Source organism: Cardiocondyla obscurior, linkage group LG08, assembly GCF_019399895.1.
Source record: "Cardiocondyla obscurior isolate alpha-2009 linkage group LG08, Cobs3.1, whole genome shotgun sequence".
Classification (NCBI taxonomy): domain Eukaryota; kingdom Metazoa; phylum Arthropoda; class Insecta; order Hymenoptera; family Formicidae; genus Cardiocondyla; species Cardiocondyla obscurior.
The window spans coordinates 5,571,932-5,592,871 of NC_091871.1; the positions used below are offsets into that span (position 1 = coordinate 5,571,932).

The window sequence follows — 20,940 nt, forward strand, 5'->3', positions numbered from 1 at the left end:
CAAAGCGGTTTCAGGAAACTGACTGTGATAAAATATACTAATATCTAATCTAGCGTTTTAGGGTCAACGTCTTTTTTTTTTTACGATAAGAGAACAATGCAGCCCGTGAATCGTCATCTCATTAAGCCGCGTTATCGATGTGATATAACTCGTAATATATTTCACGATGTTACATCCTAAAGAACATTTGTGTTAAAAATTTTATTGCCGAAAATTGTAACGAAGGAAAGTTTAATTTGCATTTCCTGTGTAAAGGTTTCGCAAGATGTGAGCCCCATTGACGAGTCTCCGAGCGAACCATTAACAGAGCTTCTCGGTGAAAGTGGAGATATCAATCAAACAGACTCTTATGGACGAACAGTGTTACACACTTTAGCCGCTGATGGCAATGCATCTCTGCTAGAATTGGCGCTTGCGGCATGTCCTCAGGTACGCAAACAACGTTCTTATACTAATAATATTTTAATTTAATTAAGAGAACTTTTCTTGTTAGATAAATATATTAAGTTATTCTACAAGTAATACTGTTTTTTTAAGAAATATTTTTGAGATAAAACAAAAAATTTGTTATTCTAATTTTAATTTAATGCATATATTTTTAGATACATTAATTTTTTCTTATTATTTACAACTTTTTCGTGTCTTGATATTAAACTTGTAATTTCTTTACATTTTTTTCATGTGATAATAATATTGAAACAGCTTGATGAACTTTTGAATTTACGTAGGCAAAATTGGAAGCGGTCGACCGGAATGGACAAACGCCATTAAACTTGGCCGCCAGGCACGGTTACGCGGACGTGGTGCGTGTTCTTCTAGCTGCCGGTGCGAGGGCGGATCACGCAGACTGTGACGGCTGGACCGCCCTCAGGGCCGCTGCCTGGGGAGGACATACTCAGGTATAATTAGATTAAGTGGCAAATTTCTAAGAACATATGCAAGTCTCATTAACTCCACGTTATATATAATGTGCAAGAGATAGTCTCATTGAGTAAGACCATTAAATTGCAGATCTCGCGAGTTGTAAATGAAACAGGTGTTTCTCATGAGTTCTGTTTCAGGTGGTCGAGCAACTTCTGAAGCACGGCGCTATGGTAGATTGCGCAGATTGGGATCAACGAACTGCGTTAAGAGCTGCCGCATGGGGCGGTCACGAAGATATCGTTAAGGCGCTTTTAAAGCATGGTGCGGACGTTAACAGAACGGACGACGAAGGTAGAACTGCTTTAATCGCCGCGGCATATATGGGTCACAGCGAAATCGTGGAACATCTTTTGGACTACGGTGCTGAAATCGATCACGCGGACAGTGACGGTAGAACTGCGCTCAGCGTCGCCGCGCTTTGCGTTCCCGCTAATCACGGATACGCAAAGGTTCGACGCATAAATATTTGTTAATTAAATTTTATTTTACTATACATTAATAATGCATTACCGTCTCTTATCAAAAATTCTTAAATTAATTGATAATTTTGATCAACGTTACGTTAATTGTTTATTGCAGGTAGTCACGATACTTTTAGAACGAGGTGCCACCGTGGATCACGAGGATAAAGACGGTATGACTCCATTATTAGTCGCAGCGTTTGAGGGTCATCGCGACGTTTGCGATTTGCTTCTGGAATTTGATGCGGATATGGATCATTGCGACGTCACCGGGAGAACGCCTTTGTGGGCGGCGGCGAGTATGGGACACGGGTCTGTCGTCAAGCTCTTGTTGTACTGGGGTTGCTGTGTCGACACTATAGACAACGAAGGCAGGACTGTTCTTAGCGTAGCCGCTGCCCAAGGCGGCACAGATGTCGTGAAGCAATTGCTCGCCAGAGGTAGAATTGTAAAATTAGTTTAATTGGCATAACCACATTGTGCTTGATCGTTCATTCTTTCGTTGTCTCTTTCTCTCTGTTATAAATGTGTAAAGACATATAATGTCCATGCTAAGGTCTAGACGAGCAACATCGAGACAATTCTGGTTGGACTCCACTACATTACTCGGCGTTTGAAGGTCATATCGACGTTTGCGAGGCGTTACTGGAGGCAGGCGCGAAGATTGACGAGACAGACAATGATGGAAAGAGCGCTATTATGCTCGCGGCGCAAGAGGGGCATACGTCGTTAGTAGAGAGATTACTAAAACAACACAGTGCTCCTATAGATCAGCATGCCCACGACGGCAAAACCGCTTTAAGGTATGGTGTCGATAATCGATGATTATTATTAAGCTAATAAAATTTTGAATTATTTTTTTACATTAAAATTAATTGTTTATTTTAATTTATTATAATATTTTTTAAATAAATTGTCTTTTATAGGCTCGCGGCTCTTGAAGGACATTACGATACTGTGAAGATTTTGTTATCTCATAATGCTGATGTTAACGCAAAAGATGCTGACGGAAGGAGTACTCTTTATATACTTGCATTAGAAAATAGATTAGCTATGACGAGGTTTTTGCTGGAACACGCGAGCGCGGACATAGAAAGTAGAGATTCAGAAGTAAGTGATTATTAATTATGTTCAATAATTATTTAGTATTTTAATGTCTAAAATAACACACTCGCCCTGCATGAGATACATTTGTTAATTGATAACTGCATTAATATTTACAGGGTAGAACATCTTTGCACGTAAGCGCCTGGCAAGGACATGTAGAAATGGTAGCGTTACTGCTGACCGAAGGTGGAGCCAGTGTGAATGCGCACGATAATGAAAATAGAACGCCGCTTCATTCGGCCGCTTGGCAGGGTCATGCAGCGATCGTCAGGCTGCTTTTGGAACATGGTGCCACTCCTGATCACACTTGTAATCAAGGAGCAACGGCTTTAGGTACATACATTAAATAAATAATTCTTATAGTTATAAAATATACGTTATAAATATTTTTTATTAATTAAAAAATATTAATTATAATTTTTATAAAAGTAAAGTATGTTAATTAGTAGGATAATGTGATTTGCAGGTATAGCCGCTCAGGAAGGACATGAACATTGTGTCCGAGCGCTTTTGAATCATGGAGCCGATCCCAATCACTCTGATCATTGTGGACGTAATGCTATTAAAGTAGCCGCTAAAAGTGGTCACGATACAGTTGTCAGGCTATTAGAGGAGCATTCTGCGAATCAACGTAGTTTGCGGCCCGGTATCAATGGAGGTAAATTGAAATTTTTGTTTTCTTTTAATTTGCTGTCAAATTAGGAACGTTTAAAAAATAGCTTATAAATATTTATTTTATTACCCTCCTTTTGCAAAATAACTTTAAAAATTAATTTTTTTTTACTCTTACAACTGTGTTAGGCTTTATTCGAGAACGTCACTCGAATGCCCGAGTGTATCATTTTATTTTTGTTTAACATTTGGTAAAAAACAAGGATAAAATAATATCTGGCGCACTCAAGTGACGTTTTCGAACGCAGCATTAATTATTAAAAATTTCAATACATAAAAAATTAACACCATAATGTTATATAATTTTTAGGTGGTAGCAGTAGTGCTACTTCTGTTACATCCAATTCGACGGCTGAGACTAAACCTTCATCGGCCATTCTGAATCCTCTGTCAACACAATATAGCCCAGCGGAATCGCCAGACTCAACTAAACGACGTAGCTGCGTTTCTCTAGGCAACAATTCAAGCAATAGCAAATCGAGCAGTAACCTAACCGGCAGCACTAAAAGTGATCAAGGAAAGTTTAACCAAAATTCAATGGTTAACTGTCAGGTAATTAAGGTACAGTACTTTCATGACGTTCGTCTAATTAATAAATTTAAAGCAAAGAATTACCCCAAAAACACGTTTTTTTGACCCTTTCTTTTCTTTACTTGAATTTCAAATCGAACAATGTACCAAACATTTCTGTATAATAAGACATTAATCTCAGAAAAAATTTTAATTGCGCATGGGGGTATTTTTTTTTATAGTAATACTTATAAATTATTTAATTTTTGTGTTTTTAGGCACCATTGTCTTTTACACAACAATTACAACAATGCTCAAGGGGAGCAAAAAGTCGACCACTCAGCAAATTATTATCGCCATTAAAAAGCGAGCCCCAGAGCCCGATATACGCTTCACCTCCGCACTCTCCGTTAAGTGACAGCCTTATTCCTTACTCGCCTACAAACACGAGTCCACCGAGTGCTCAAACTGCAGCTAGTGTGATACAGAGTCAGCTAGGTGTTTCGTTACTAGGAGCAAATCCAAATATGCCATACAAAGCGCAGATAGGATACAATCATACTCCAGTCATCTATGAGCCTATCAACATCAAAACTGAAATAATCGATAGGAATAACGTTGGCAAACCGTTTGAATTAACGAATGAAATGCTAGGCTTAAGCATTGGAAAAGATAAAGAAAACGGACATGAGGAAAAACGAAATTCAGCCGATACGCATTTTACGCGAGACACTCACATGAGAATAATTTTGGGAAATAGCGGCGCTGGCGTTGGTAGAAGCGTCAAGCACATTTCGGATCACACACCTGGAAGGTAAGCAACTAATAATTAATGAATAAACTACATACACAAATTCTAAGCACTGTACTAACACGATAATTATGTTTATCACAGCACACAATTAACATTTTCTCATCATAGAACAATCTTGTTCGACATTGACAAGACATAAGACAGCTGATTACATTTTTAGAGACCGTAAATTATTTACAAGCTCATATTCACAAAATTCAACGATCGTCGGATATTATTATGCACATTTATTTTATGTTTTACATACGTGTATATTATCCATTATTAAATATCATATCCACCTAATTTCATCTTTTCAATCGAAATTTTATAAAGCATACTTATCATTTTAATTTTTTTCAATGCAATTCTTTAGACTTTGCAGAAATCACAATGGTCGTGTAAGGAAGACACACCGCTTCATAAGCGATAGGCTCTCCTTCCTTTTTCAACCCTCCCGAGTGAAAAAAGATAGAATATATATTCAAGGAGGACATACGACAATGTTAGACATACTTATCATGCTATGTATTAATTGGTTATTAACATCGTTTACTTAAAATGTATAAAAGACATGTATTAACAATAACGAGATATTTTTCTGTTTTTTTTTAAATTTCGGTACATATTTTTTTTTTTACATACATATAATTTTTCACGTTCAACTCTTCGATAAAACAAAGCAATATAAAATGTTATTCATATGACCACGTTTCATGTAAAATATCATTATATTTTATTTCAGTGCAAGTAATATGAAACCAAAGCGTAATGGCTTGGTATCCAACCCAGCCATGAGATTAGTAGCGGGCGTTAGAAATGGAATTGAGAATGCTACAAATAGAAATAAGCCTATTACGACGCGCGTAAATGGATTCCAATGGAAGGCAGAAGCCCGCAAGGAAACACCCTTGTAGGGCCAGGTATATTATTTATTCATAATTATTAAAACTTTTCTTTTTTTGAATAACACTTGTTTTGTACTAATTATTTATAAATTTATAAGCAATAGCAAGTGACTCGGTATCAACTTTAAATTTATCTCTAAATAGTATTTTATAAAATATTATTTGTACTTAAACTTAGCTTGTTGATTTACTAACGTTATAAAATATTTTAAGATCTTTAAAAAATATATTTTTTATTTTTTTCAGATAAATAAAACATGTTACTGATTAATTAACTGTCTAATTTTATACAATAATGCAATAATAATGAAAGAGTCTATACTATACTAAATAGATATAATAATATTAATTATACAAAATTTAACGAAAAGCGTTTGGTTTTATAGGCTATATCTTGTGGATTTTCTCGCCGAAGAACTTCGAGTCAACACCGTGGGTGGCGATCTATTGCAAACAAAAAGCGAAAGTCAATAAATAAATTTTTCTCCGTTTATTTGAGCAAAATCAAATTACCTCAAATAAAAAGGAAGAGGAAAAAAGAATAAATATATATAATCTGATTTCACGATGTGAAAAACGGAGATCGCGGATAGCACACAAAACCAAATATTAATTTGCATAGGGAAAGTATATGTAGACATATAGCGAGTTTGGTTGAACGAATTAATGCGCATTTGGGCACATTAAAGCTGTTGTACGCTAATCTAATTTTAATATAAAGTAGAATACAAATATAATTAAAATGAGGATTACCATACACTGAAAACTAGTAAGGAATTAAATGACTAAGGTCCGGTTTCACCAACGCGAGTTAATCTAATCGGGCGGAAAGTTATAGAACTTTTAACTGTAGATGATTATTAGCATTCGTTCAGACCTGTTCGCTATTTCTGTACTACTATTATGTATACAATGGTTTTAACTACTTATGCAATCTCAACGTCATTACATCGTACGACAAAGGGTTAATATACATCAATGCGCATTGAGTATGCACTAATGCGTCCGACCTAATTCGCTATTAGATATGTAAACTTACGAAACATGACTTTGTATAAATATAATGTTAATAAAATTATATGTACTGATCTCACTAATATAATACGCTCATACACATATACATATGCGTTCGTATTTAATGTGTATATGTGTATGTTTGTATATAACGCTTATACAGAATATCACAAACACTATTTAATATCCGAATTATAATAATTAAAAAAAAAAAAAGATCTACTTCGGATTTCAATAGTTTGAAATAAAAAAAAGTCGATAAAGTTTGTTATCGAGAAGATAAATTAGCTTTTGAGGTATTCTGTATACATACTTAAAAACTTATTATTAAAATCTCGAAGAGAGAAAGAGAAGAACTTTAGTCGTGATGTTAATGCCAGATTAGACAAAAAGTGTTAACGATGAAAATTTCTTCAAAAGACTGGATGCAAACAGAATGCATATGTGATCTTTTAATGGATAACTCTATACTGAGAAAAATATTGTAAAGATATGTATAAATTATATTAAGAGACAACGTTAAAAGGAAAAGAAAAAACGATATTACGGACTCATTACAAATACGTAAAGTTATGGCCTGAAAATGAGGAACGTGTGTAAATACCTCCCTCGTAATGTCTCATGCAACATATTTATTATACTGTAATAGGTGCGAAGAAAAATAAATAAATGAAAATTAGAGAGAAGAATAATAGTCTTTCTCGGCACCAGGAATCGACATTTATATGTATATTATAATGCCTCTAAAAGACCTATCTAATCTCAATGGATCCTTTATTTGGTCTGGAATACCTAGTAAATTATATTAAACCAAAAGAACCAATCTGCATCGTGGGAAAAGTAAGTAAATGGAAAATTTCAGAAGACGATATAAAAAGGTAAGGTTTTCAAATGGTTTTCGTGATATAACGAAATAACTTCGGAATAAATATATTTTTTCAACTTTATTCGTTTATGTCCTTCTTAATTAACAAAACGGATTGTACGTATCCTCATTTTACATGCCTGCAAGCCTTAATTTTTTTTTATTTATTACAAGCATATTTTATATAGTTCTCTGTAAACGGATTATATAAAATTCTCGTAGTTGAAACGACAGGTGTGAATGTTCAACCATTTTTCCGAGCTCATGCCTATAACTTTACATGTTAGCCAAAGAGTTGATCATATTACGTGCAGTATAACGACTCGTGAGTTACGTTAACGTTCAGCGCTGACAATGGTAGTCCGGAACGAATAATTTATTGACCATTGATATCGATCCATTTCTTTAACTGTAGTCCTTATAATCTTTGCAGAATATCCCGCTACTTGAGTTATACATCCTGAAATGTTAATGTAATCTTGATGTCTATACATCTAAACATGACAAACTGCAATGATATTGGTACAATTTCACATGAACAGTCTTCAATTAATAATGTAAACGTTTGCCAAGATAGCATGGCCCTCTTACAAACCTACTTATACGTTTGAATATGTGATGTCTAAACTAATTCGTCATGCGTTTCTAATGTGTCTACACGAATTCACGTAAGTACAAGCGGCTTTTTTCCTACGCACTACGTGCGTCTATTATTTTGATAAATATCAATCGTCGAAGCAAAATACTGCAAGAGAAGCTTTGCGTTTTTTATTAATTACTAGAGACAAATAGAATGATATTCAGATTAGAAAATTATTATAGAATGCAGAAAATTATATACCAAAACTGCCGAAAAATTTAACACGTGAAAAATGCGGATGCTAAGTTTCGTAAGAAATAGAACTGTAACAGAGAACTTATGCTCCAAAACAACTCATAGTAAATTCCTCGATGCTGCATTTACGCGTACACATTCTTGTATCTATAAATTTTATAATATCTACTAATCTTCGTTTATGAAGACATATTAATAACTAATTTTACACGTGAACGACACGCGCGGTTTAATAATTAAATATTTGGCGCAAGCTCGCCAGCTTACTTGATGTAGAGTACAATTTAACCGGTGTTTATCATTTTGATACTGAGCTTTTCGTAACACGTAGATACGTATTTATTAATGTAGTTTTTAAACAAATATATTTTTTAATTCATCCGCTTCGTATAACAAATTTTAATAAATGGGCTATTAATTATTTTATAAAAATTATGTAAATATTCGAACACAAATCATGAGATGTAAAATCTTTTTTTTCTTTTTAATAATATTACTTAAACTTTTTTTTTTAATACTTTTTTTGCAAAATGATATAGTTTTTCGTATCAAAATGATAAAACGACAAAGTGAAAAATTAAATAACACGTTTTTTTCATGCAAACAGCAACGTCGCTTACTTCAACGTCTGATTCCACATTTATAATACGTCGCTACATTTTTATAACGCAAAAAATTAACTCTTACTACGTCAGAAATATAAATATAAAATACAAGAATTATAAAATTAAAGTTATCTACAAGTCGCAATTGTTTCAATTGTGAGTTGGCGATTATATAATTTTTCTCTCTCGAATTTATAATTTTATCTACATACACACATTGTAGATGTAGGAAAGAAAAATCAAATTTAGCGTTAACTCAAGTTGATTTGTTTCGTTCTAACCTCAGAAAAGAAAAAAAAAAACAAATGATGTTACTACGTATCAGTAGGACCGTTTCACCACAAAGGTGAATGATAAAACTTGAGATCCAAGTGGCCGTGTTGATTGGTGCCAGTGGTCACTTCCTGGCCACACGATGGCGATGGCTTCACGTTTTTCTCTGTTTTCTCAACCTCCAGCAGAACAGGAACGAAAGGCTTGGACTGATTATCCGGCTCGACTGGTGTTGGGACCGTATTCATCTCGAGACTACGTTGCTTTTGCTCTTCCTCAGAGTATAGACTTAGAGAACGAGGCCGCTCCAACTTCAACGGGGGAGGTGGTGAAGTGTTACCGTTGTCGCTGGTGCTGTTGCTGAAAAACCAACTTGCCCGTCAAGTTGCGACGAGTGTCGCAAGCAAACGATATATGATTGGCAATAATATGCAACCGTAGTTCATATGTTTCTATCTCGTCAGTTAGTGCAGATCTACTGCGAGTCTTTGCGCCCGGATTTTACTTTGTTCTTCAAATTCTGGATTCACGTAAGTAAAACCAATTATAAGAAAACTAAATTTAAAGTAAAATTTTTATAAATACATTAGAGAAAAAGCAAACAATTTTTTTTTTAATTACTTATGAAGGAGACTTTTAATAGATCAAGAAGAAAAAAAATTATAGACCGTGACGGACTTGCGTGAAACCGCATTTTCCTTTCTCTTAATTTCAAAATTGCTGCAATCTCTTGCAATTGAATATGTTCTTTTAACTCTGTAAGCGTATTCAAGTTTCACATTTTTAACATACATATAAGTTGAATACAGTAGCGCGTAATTAAAACAAATTAACACGAGTATTAGAATTGGCAGTAACCTCTATCGAAGTCTTATGAGCAGCGCAATTTCAAAATAGCAATTTCTACACACAATAATATATACAATATTCCATTTCATATAGTTGTATACGTAAATCACAGTAGGCATGCCTCGCTCATGCTCCTAAACTCTACAACGTTAGAAAATCGCATAATTTCTTATGTGAATAGAAATTATAGCGTTAAAATGTAATACTATGTAAGAACTAGTTAAACAAGTAATTATACAAGACCGCTTCGATAAAAAAAAAAATTTAATTGCACAACGACCGAATAGTTTTATTTAAATAAATCAAATTTTACAAATTATTCAACTAGTGTAATAATCGGCAAGATTATTTTTCGGAATGCTTGTATATTTAATATTGCATCTTAGTACTTTAGATTTAAAAATAAGAAGTAGAATATAATTAAAAAAAAATATCGATCTTTCATCACACGTAACTAAAATTGAAACATCTAGATTCCTGTTCGGTTTCGCTGTGATTAAAAGGGAAAGTAATCGTATCTGTGCACACACATTCACAAATTGTGCATTTGACAATTTTTTATTAACCTGTGAATATAAACACTAATATATAATTACAAACTTGAAACAAGAATTTCTATAGAGCGCATAAAATAAATAAAATGTACAAGGTTCCACACTCATAAATTATATAAATTAAGCTGGAATGTGCGTGCGTGCATTCGTGTAAATAAATATTGGCTTCTAAGCATGTCAAGAAAAAAAAAAGATCTCTTGAATGTTCTACACTTTACTATCTCTTTTATTTTTCCATTTGAATGAAATTTATATGTTTGATTTCATACTATTTACATTTTACTTTTTCAACACATAAATTTATTAACATTATAATTTATTAAAAATTTTTTTTAATTGGATATAAAATTAAGGTTTAAACTTGAAAATATTTAATTAATATATTCTGACAAGAGATAGCATTTATATGTATGTTCAGCGTAACAGCTACTATTTATATAGAAATCTAAACTATAATATTATCGTCATGTTCTTATAAGACTAATTAATCTATTAATTTATCAATGGATTTTTCGATAGTGTAGAATAAAATAGAGAACAAAGTTAAATTGACAACTGTTAAAAAAATATGTTAACACTCAAATAAATTATTTAAAAGCTTAATATTATTAGTCAAAATGTTTTTAATGTATTGAGCAATCTTAGTAAAATTAATTAATTAAAGCTTCAGTGGTAATTATTACAATAAAAAAAATGTGTTTATGGTGCAACAATGTAAAAATAATACAAATGCAGGCAACACTTTCACAAATTTTCTCTCACAGTTTCACTATTTAAAATTATATTATATCTGTCGAGTATCACATTTTTGCTAACATCTTGCGGCTAAAAGCATGTCATGAAGAAAATGTAATTTTAATTGCATAACCATGAGAGAATAGCTTTCCAAGATATCACAATCAAAAAAATATTATTGCACATAACAATATCTTTTGTGCAATACTATTAATACGCACAAAAATCTTTAATTAAATATTTAAAAAAAAACTCTAAAGCAAGCAAAGTTTGCAGACTCATTGTCAGACTGGATCACCTCAACGACCATTGTGTGTATTTATACTCACCCAGTATGCTCGGCCGATTGACCAAGCATTGCTGTGTTATGGATTATCTAAAATAAAGCGTTGATTTATATGATTAGTTGTGCATAACATGTTACGATAAGTTAAGAAAAATTAAAAGCCAAAGAGAGATAAATCGGAATTATAAGATTAGTTACTAAAAGTACGCATCATTAGATTCGAACGAAGAAAATTTTATTCAGCATATTCATGTTTTCTTACGTTTGATAGCAATTAAACAAATACTGCTCATATGTAGAACCGTGGCACATACGCTTTTAGCAACAACCAATAATTTTTAATTGCTTCTCTATAGAACTAAAAAATAATTTTACTATTATATCCTACATTTACAGATTAAACTTTCAACTTTTGTAAATATCAAAATTTAATTTTAGCAATTATTTTAGCGATGTTTGCATATACGATACATAATCTATACACTCTTTCTTTTTCCCTTTTCTCTCTTTTATAACACATTTTACATACACTTTAACATAAACAGATTTATGCGATAACTATTACAATACGCGCGTTGGAATTCATAAAGAAGAACACGGCAGGTAGAAAATGTTTCTAGCTATTTGTCTACGTTGTTGTACTCACATTTGCCATGGAGCAAGGCGGTCGCGCCGCGGCATATCTACCGAATGCACTACGCGAAACGGGCGCCACGTAAGGTATCCCGTTGAGACTGAAAAGCGATATATCATTTTCTTCTGTACGACTGCAAACAGCTTTAATAACTCGCATCTGTCGTTTCGTGGTCACACGATGTTCGACTTGCTCCCACCTACCTAACACTGTTTCTTCCATTATCGTTGTTACCCATCGTATTATCGTCCAAGCTCGCTCTAGGAGGTAGACTATATCTGTTGGTCCTTACATCTCGACTCTCTGCAAACGTGAAAATAATATCAGATAAAAAATAGATTTAATTACTAGACGATATTAAATAAAACTCATTCAAATATATTATAGAACCAAGTAAATAATATGCAAAGTATTAAAATTTATTCTTATATGTATAATCGCATTCTCTTCTACGTTCAATGTTTTATTCTTTATTTTAGCGTTTAAACCGCTAAGGTATTGATTTTTTAGAGAATATTTTAACTAAATTACCACGGATTGTAGGTAATTAGCATAAATGTGACTCAACGTCTCGGTGTCTAGGAACGAAGCTTGATCGATCGTAAGTATAATCGAGGTATGAATCGTCCTTAGCACGGCATTGGCCGCAATTTTGACCCTCCCTGAACGTACAATGCCGATTTAGGGCGCGAGAAACTCGATACGAGTAACTCACCTCGTAGAGCGATACGACCTTCAGAACCAGATCGACAATGTCTGACCTTGCATCTGTATAGACACCTTGAAATTCAACGAGAAAGCAGCCACGAGAGCTCCAATCACATTAGACGAAAAGAATCGAATTGACCATTTCAAAGAAAGTATAAGTTACGCAAAAAGTAAAAAAGTTTAAAGTAGAGTAAAGTAAAAAAAAAAAATTAGTCACGTCTTTTCTTTACATTTTTCTTTTAATTATAATTAATATACTAGGATAATGTTAAAATTACAAATTAATCGCATATGGCCTTTATCCTATCATCAGATAATAAAATCGCGTGAAAAGAACGTTCGACAAGATCTTGATAAAACTTATCTTTAATAATTATCTTTCACCGAAAACAATTGCCTTGGCATTTCTTTTGTTAGAAGAAACATAGTGTTCCATACTTCTTGTTTCACGTCTAATTTTAATATTGATTTTGTTTCGGAATAATACATTTTTCTGTTTCCTATAATTCTTGTTGAATGAAACAGAAATGACGGAGTCTTTAATCTTATCCTATTATTATAGATTTAACGAAGAATTCTTAGATTGCTAAATTAACAAACTATACTTTTCCAAAAACTTCGTCTCATATAAATCAATAAAAATAAATATAAAGACAAGAATTGCATACCATCATCAAAGAATCCCTCGAAAACGACAAATTTATTGTTCTGTGGAATAATCTTCGAAAGTCCATAATATTTGCGTAGAAAAGCCAAGAATTTTTCCGATGGTCGATCAATTGCCAATTTCACAGGCCTAATGTTCTCCTCCTACGATTAAAAACATTTGGATTAGAACAAACATAAAAATATATAAAGCTAAAATGATAAAACTAATATATTTATAACAATTTGATTATATGTATATTGTACGCACTTCGCTTAACATTATTGGCATAATCGTGATTTTAGTTACCTAAACTTTTTAATACTAAAGCTTTTATCTAGTCGATAGAATACAGGCGTATATATGCGACTACGGAAGAATGCGGTAAATACGATTAAGTTTCATAGGTCAAGCTGCCACACCGGACGTGCAAGTAATCGCCTTTGATGCGAAACAAAGTTTCCAATATTAGTTATTTTATGATTATAAAAGAAGCATGATTAGAAGAAAACGCTGGTCGCTTGTACAAAGCGGTGAACCGTACCAAAACAAAACGGACCGAACGAGTTCAGTCACCTAGCGAGTTACCTTCGAGCGTAACACCGGACTACCCTCCGTATGGCATTGTGCGCGATATAATGACCTTTTGTCACGCGCCTAGTTTAAGATCGGTCACGTTTTACGCGCGATATCTCGGATTCCGACCGCGACTCGCGAGAAAGTCAAGCGACCACGAAACAGCGTTGTAAAATTGCGACCGCGTGAGAGATAGGAAAGTCTTAGGCCATTTAAAGTGAGCATTTCACGTAGTTTCAGATAGTATCAGCATCAATGCTGAAGTACCGCTGCGTGTCTGGTTAGACAATTTTTTCTACTTGGCCGATAAAATTATACTATCGCCTTTAATACGTCCTTAAGACTACGCTATATAATCGCGTGAGGAGTCTCGTCACAACATATACTTTAGCAGAGAAACTAGAATCGATTTCCACTATCATCAGGAATCGTTATCTACCATAAGCATCTTACAACGTCGATGACATATAACGTCGGATACACAAATAATTATGACGTCGTGCTTTCGAATGACTCATAGTGTGAGGTGCGAGTGAAGGGATATAAGTACGTACAGATATAACGCAACGTGAGTTTAGTCGAGTTTCAGGTTTAACTCCGTTCGGCTGTAATCGATGCACGTTATATATTTATTGTTAGTGAAATCTTGTAATAAGGCAAATGTTTTTCAAAAAAACGTTTAAGTATGACGATAACTTCTATTGTGACTGTGCACATTTCATCTCAATGTTTTAGTAGCTAATTATCTTAGCTTACAGGCAAAAAAAAACTTTTAATACATCGTTGATTTTTTTACACGCTTGCGAAATATCTAAAACTGTTTCAAAAATTTTTGTGATAATTTAAAAACTGTAAAAATAATATAGAAAAAATAATTAAATTATTTTTTTAAAGTTTTGACAATAAATTCTCTTTACATAACAATAGAAGTAAAAAATCAAATTACAAATCACGATCTATTAGCACAAAGAAATCTATTATTCTCGGCAAGATTTCGTCGAATAGAACAGAAAAATAAAGAATGATCGTCTTCTTTCTTTCGTTACAGTTCTCTGCACTTGTCCTCTCGTGACACCGATTTCAGGGTTTAGAGTCTTCGAGCGGAACGAAAAACGGTTTACAGAATTCTCAGGTTTCTTTTCTTTTCGCGCGTATATATGCTATACTTCACTTCCATAAAAATTATTTCTCGTTGAAATTTTCATAAAAATAATTAACTTCAATTTTTGTGCACTATGGAGATTGATAATTTAACAGTTTATAAGAAACATTTTTTGTGTGCTAGACTACGTTACAATAAAATAAACAGTTGATCTGTTATATGTATAAAAATTCTTTGTGGCTACGTAACTGGGTGGGATTGCAACGCGTTTCGCAGGCAGCCTTAGCGATCTAAATTGTGATCGCGCGCGACGCCTTCTGCTCCCATGCAGGAAGTAATTATATCTGGTACCGGCGCATTGAAGATTTGTCTTCGAGCGGGGAAGTTCGGGCATCATGCAACGGAAACTCTCTCTTCACGTGAGAACGGCCTGTTTCTCGCGGTCGCATTAACATACAATTATCGAGAGAGAATGCTACATCAATTAAATCGGTTACCTCCTGGCAAGCATCTAAAAATGCCAATATTTCGTTACAATCTACGCAGTAAAACAATTTATCACAGCATAACCATGTTAAGATAAAAAGTCACGGTAATAAAATACCAGATTACTCCACCTATGTTTAATTATTCATTAACTCGTTTGCGTGAAATGTTATTCAGACACGTAATCAGAAGTGCGCTATTTTTCTCAAGAGATATCACAAATCTCAAGAAGAAAATTAAAAATTGTAATGTACTTCACCGTTTGTAATTTGTTTTCATTAATTATAATTTTGCTAATTACGATTCTTACCGTTCAAAGCTTATTAATTATATTTGTGTTCTTAACTGCATGTCGATTTAAATTAAAACGTAGGGGTTTCTTAGTGACGGAAGATAATAGGTTGTACAGTTAACTTAAAGTACGCTGAACTTACAGATAACATGTGTTGATAGAGAATATTGCCCAGACCCATACGCTGTCGCGATTCGTGTATGTAGAAATCCAGGATGCATCTTGCTTGTAGCTGGTAATGATCTCCCGTTTCGTCGAATAGAAACAGATTCTTCGATCCCGTTTTTAGTAATCCCACCACGCTACCGAGTCCGCTGTAAAATCAAGCACATGCGATTTTATACGAGTGAATCATGGTTTCTTGCGAGACGACTTTAGAGGACACTATGTTACGTAGTCGCAATAATCTCCAAGTGATGCGTAATATCTGTGTATGGTCTGACGCGTATCTTATATCATTCGATCCTTCCTAACAGAGGAAACAATAGTACTTTAATTATAGATGACTGAAAGACGTAGAATTTTTTAATATTTAATTTCGGCACAGAAAATTGTGGAATATCGCAGATCTATATTCTACTGTTAGCTGCAAATTGACTTTTATATATATTTCAATGCAGACAACTTTAATTTAGAACTTGATCGGAATGTTACAATCAAATTAACGCTGAAAATGCATTTATCTTTTTTTAATATTCTCGTTGAAGAAGAATCGACAAATTTGATCAAAGTGTTCGTTGACAAGGGATGCTTTAACAGTTTAAAAATGCTCATGTTATGTGTTATCTATTTTTAGATATCTATTATATTTCAAGTAAAAAAATTAAACTAAGCTTACTTGTTCGTCTCATGATCTACAAGTAAGTAAACCGTGTGGTCTGTGTCGCGGAGTTTAAGAGCGCTAGTGATAGGTTTGTTAAGTCCTTGAGCCCTCGCTGATGCCTCGCCCATGTCATCCAATATTCTGCTCAATAATCTCTGACATTCGCTAAAAAAAAAGATATTTATTTAGATCTCTATATTATTTTTTATATTTTTCCAAATTAAATAAAATTAACACGACTCTATATAATATTAACAAGTATAACATACACACAGAATGTTCTATATAAATTATACGCGAAATGTTTTATCTTTCACGATTCCATTCTTAAAATATGGTTAATTAATACTTTTATAATTATGTTAAAGATTATAAATTTATATCTGAAAATTCTATACATAATCACAAAAAAGATAAAGTGAAAATTGGATGGATATTGAGAATTTTACTTTTATAATTTTATATATATATATTAATAATTACCACTGATATCTTTTAAAATAAATAACAAAATCACGTCTCGATCGAACATCATCGTTTCTCAATACTGCAACTACATAGATAGCAATATCGTTGAAATAGCATGAAACAGATACGTTCTACTTTTTTTGCTTCCTTTTCACACTTTATGATACGAGCATCCTTCTCGTAGATCTATGCTAATTAATTCCGAATGGTAAATTAATTTCGATCCGATGCCGTCAAGAATTTAGGACAGAACGTTTTTTAAAATTAGCAGAAAGTAGCATAAGTACAGAAAAAAGTAGAAAGTGCATCTATTATTAAAAGAAAGCATCGATAAACTTTTGTTGATATATAAATTCTTTTTACATTAGCTGGAGAACACTTAAAAATTTCATTTTTTTCTTTTCTTTTTTTATTTTTTTCGATCATAATTTATTCAAATAAATATTAATATAAATATTAAAAATTTTAAAGTAATAATATAAATTTATTAAATAAATTAATGTGGATTTATAAAATATAAAGAAATATTGCGTATGAATGTAATAGCTAACAGTAAGATACGTGAAACAACGTGTGGTTTGATACTCAATATTCGATTTTAATTAACACAAAATTACACGTTAGAAAATAATACGGATGTATTATTTGCGACACTCTAGGAAGTAATATTCTTTATGTAATATATTATTTGGTTACATACGGTGACCTGATTCACGTTTTGGATACTTGCCAAACCGCTTTTGTAGTGTAGATCAAGTTAATTTATTCTATCGGCACTATATCTCTTCTCTTATGGACATTATGCTACAGGCGCGAAGTGTGATAGATTGTCTGATGATGACGTGAGTAATCACCGAATACGGAAAGCTGCATTGCGAAATCTCCAGCTCTTGGAGACACGAAATTACGCGGAAGTATCTTGCATTATACGCTTGCCTAATTTTAACGGATTATTTACTTAAAAGATGTTTAACTGCTAAAAAAAGGACTTGTTCTGCAACTATTTTATTGTTGTGTAATAAAACAAATAGAAATATTTTAATTTAAATATCTAATTTAAATTTAAGCACTGACACATATTTTTAATTATTTTATTTAAAAAAAGGAGCAAGATAATCCACGAGAAAATATACATTTTGATCGCCCTAGCATCTTAAAGAAATACATAAAAAGATTATACTTCGACTTCATGCTCTAATAATTTTATCTACTTCTATATTTGAAATTATTGACCGAAAAAAACTTCGTATACGTATTAAATATTGATGAACAGAAGCTATTAATCACGTTTAATAAAAGCAATTTAGTGCGCACGTTGAAAGTAGAGCTTACAAAATATTTATCAAACGGTCAGTAATATTTTAACAAGGTTTTAAATTGCAACTAACAAGATAGCTTAAGTATTACATCATCTAACAACATAATAAATCATCCGTGCAAAGTAATATGCTTTCTAATCTGTAATAAAAATAATAGGAGATATTTTAGAAGATCGGAAAGAGGCAAGTCTCTTACTATATATCTAAATAACAATCAACTTCGTAGCACGCAAACGAGTGTAATTATTGCCTCAACTGTCAAGAAGAGCAGACAGCCGGAGACTGAGTTTTCCGTATAATAACTGGATAATAAGAGACAAATCTCTCACGATGAGAAACCACCACTTCTCTGCTATTTCGTCATAGACTTCCGCGAGCGTTGCGAGTCACTGCCCAAGAATTCGATGGAGGTTGTTGCAAGTGAACCGAGTTCCTTGAACTGAGAATCTGCTCAATGTACAATATACACAGAAGATCGCCTGGCCGACTTTACTGTTCGAAAATACTCATTTACTTCGCGTCAAGTTTCTTTCATAACAAAAAACTATCTTGCTAACTTTCGCCATCCCCCGCGCTTTTTATTTGAAGAGATAATTGCGTTAATGATAACGACAGGTGATTCGGAGTACGCACTGTATATTCCGACGTACTCTGAGATAATTTGTTACAGGAGTGAAAGTCACACAGTAGCGTGAATAGAGCTACGTAATGAATGAATTGAACAAATGTTGAAATGTGGAATCTTATCTGAACTTTATCAGAGATTGCTTGCGTAATCTCGTGATTCAAATCTTGTTAACGAGAAAGCGCAAAATTAAAGACCCAAATTAGAATCCCATTATAAAAGAACTTTTATAATAGACATATAGACAGAAACAATTGTAAGAAATTGTTTGATCGAGTAATTTTTTTTTCTGCAAACACAAAAAATCCATGCGATATCAGTCAAGAGATAATATGATTTAAAAGTGACAAGATTTAATTTCATAGACTGGCGATAAATGTTACCGAATGCAAAAAGCTGCCAGGATTGCTCGCGAAATTACGGAACGAGCCGTGAGTTTCGTTGTGCAAACGGACATTGCGCGATTAATAGATTCGACGGTGCTATTTCAGGATCCCACGCTTGGGCGTACTCACTTCAATTCACGCCGGTCGCCTTTGAAGTCTTCCGGCATTAGGTTATGCGTGACCTTGTTGATCTTCCTTGGCAAGAGCTTATTCACGTTGAACTTGAACTCCATCTCGGCAAAATGACGAGAGGGGAGGCTCTCCTGTCAAAGTTGTCGCGGCCCGGGCGCTTCCTCGTTCTCTCCCTTTTTATCTCTCGCGTCTCTTTCCCGGGGGATGGACACCGTGAGAACACCACCGTACAGCCCCGCGTTTATCGAGGGATGACGGCGGGGCTCGCCTAGAATATGGTCGTTACTCGCGCACCCTGTCGCTGCAAATTCACGTCGCGCCGTTGACTGTCATGTAAACATCGATCGGTCTCTCTCTTGTTCTCTCCTCCACTCCGTCTTTTATATCCTCTCCTCTTCTATTCGCGTTCGCACGGTGAGAGCTCCTGACGCAGAATCTCGAATTGACACCTTCGCGCGGCAGCTGCTATCACGTGGGTGCCCCACGTCCGCGATCGTTTCCCAATCCTTACGTGTTCCACACGCAACTTGTCAGTTCCTGAAAACACACGGCGGCGTTCGTCAGGGTTTCGAGGGAGAGAAAAAATCGATCGTCTCTCGCCGCTTACAAGACTTACATCGTGCGCGGGGAAACACTCGCGGACAGAACGTTCTCGCGGAGGTCGAAGGAGAGCGCAGCTCTCCGTTTAATCGATCGCCTCTCTCGATTGCGCGGAGTCGCTGTACTCACCTCACATTCACTCGACGCCTCACGGCCGACTGATAGCCGTCGCCGCTGTTCGCGCGTAGTCGCGTACCGTGCACGAGGATGCGACCTCGCGTCCCTCCTTCGCGGGAGAGGGACCAGCAGGAGATCCAATGCTCGCACGCATACGTATACGTTCGAATATCGAACGGCGCCTCCGAAACACCCGAATCTCGAGCTATCGACACTCGACCATCGTGACGTAAACAATCGAAATTTCGCGCATTTTATATATTTTTTTATGTTTATTCGAGTAATATAAAAAATTGTTTCAAAGAAAAAAAAAATAGCAAGAGAATCCCTTGTTATTTTATTCTTCAGTCAGCTAATATAATTTTTCATTATCCGAAGAGACCCTTGCCTTTTAAAATTTGTTAAAGAACGTGCCATTCGTATTTTATAATTCATAAAAAGCGATATTTAAATTTAAATCTAGCGTTAACTCGATAAACTCCTCAGTCGGTCGCTATAAGTTTTAACATTTGAAAATCAGAGGACGCCTGCTTCCGCGCGATGCTCATCAGTTTTGCAAGAATTATCAGTATACGGTTAATAAATTTGTTATCATTAAAAAAAAAGCCGCAGACTACTTATCGCTTTTACATTGT

At 34.2% G+C, this 20,940-nt stretch overlaps 2 protein-coding genes across 5 annotated transcripts in view; one reads left to right on the forward strand and one right to left on the reverse strand.

Moving 5' to 3' along the window:
* Positions 1–7,103, forward strand: part of LOC139104664 (ankyrin repeat domain-containing protein 50-like) — a 53,236-nt gene extending 46,133 nt beyond the window's left edge. The window contains exons 5-17 of one of the 3 annotated variants that reach the window (XM_070660272.1): positions 256–429; positions 729–899; positions 1,062–1,373; positions 1,504–1,825; positions 1,942–2,188; positions 2,312–2,495; positions 2,609–2,825; positions 2,959–3,150; positions 3,475–3,716; positions 3,953–4,488; positions 4,844–4,972; positions 5,213–5,390; positions 5,762–7,103. In XM_070660272.1, coding sequence (XP_070516373.1) covers positions 256–429; positions 729–899; positions 1,062–1,373; positions 1,504–1,825; positions 1,942–2,188; positions 2,312–2,495; positions 2,609–2,825; positions 2,959–3,150; positions 3,475–3,716; positions 3,953–4,488; positions 4,844–4,972; positions 5,213–5,384 — 2,898 coding nt within the window. In that variant the 3' untranslated portion in view covers positions 5,385–5,390; positions 5,762–7,103. Of the gene's footprint in view, positions 1–255; positions 430–728; positions 900–1,061; positions 1,374–1,503; positions 1,826–1,941; positions 2,189–2,311; positions 2,496–2,608; positions 2,826–2,958; positions 3,151–3,474; positions 3,726–3,952; positions 4,489–4,843; positions 4,973–5,212; positions 5,391–5,761 lie in introns of all 3 variants that reach the window. The other 2 variants (XM_070660270.1, XM_070660273.1) reach the window with 2 other exon arrangements.
* Positions 7,104–7,318: 215 nt separating this feature from the next.
* On the reverse strand, positions 7,319–20,363 carry LOC139104673 (alpha-tubulin N-acetyltransferase). 2 transcript variants are annotated; one of them, XM_070660296.1, is made up of 9 exons: positions 20,205–20,363; positions 19,586–20,125; positions 16,674–16,823; positions 15,978–16,149; positions 13,402–13,543; positions 12,229–12,328; positions 12,038–12,125; positions 11,435–11,481; positions 7,319–9,327 (listed from the first exon to the last, which is right to left on the reverse strand). In XM_070660296.1, exons 2-9 carry the CDS (start codon positions 19,687–19,689, stop codon positions 9,030–9,032), a joined length of 1,101 nt encoding a protein of 366 aa, XP_070516397.1. In that variant the 5' UTR covers positions 19,690–20,125; positions 20,205–20,363; the 3' UTR covers positions 7,319–9,029. The 2 variants fall into 2 exon arrangements, with proteins under 2 accessions (XP_070516397.1, XP_070516396.1); XM_070660295.1 differs by having other exon boundaries at positions 7,319–9,339.
* Positions 20,364–20,940: the final 577 nt, after the last annotated feature.

Coding starts and splice junctions, on each gene's coding strand:
- LOC139104673 (XM_070660295.1), bottom strand. CDS start 19,689: ATGGAGTTCAAGTTCAACGTGAATAAGCTCTTGCCAAGGAAGATCAAC. Junction 16,150..16,673: donor GTAGATCATGAGACGAACAA/GTAAGCTTAGTT, acceptor TTGATTTTACAG/CGGACTCGGTAGCGTGGTGG. Junction 13,544..15,977: donor TCTATCAACACATGTTATCT/GTAAGTTCAGCG, acceptor TTTTAATCGTAG/GAGGAGAACATTAGGCCTGT.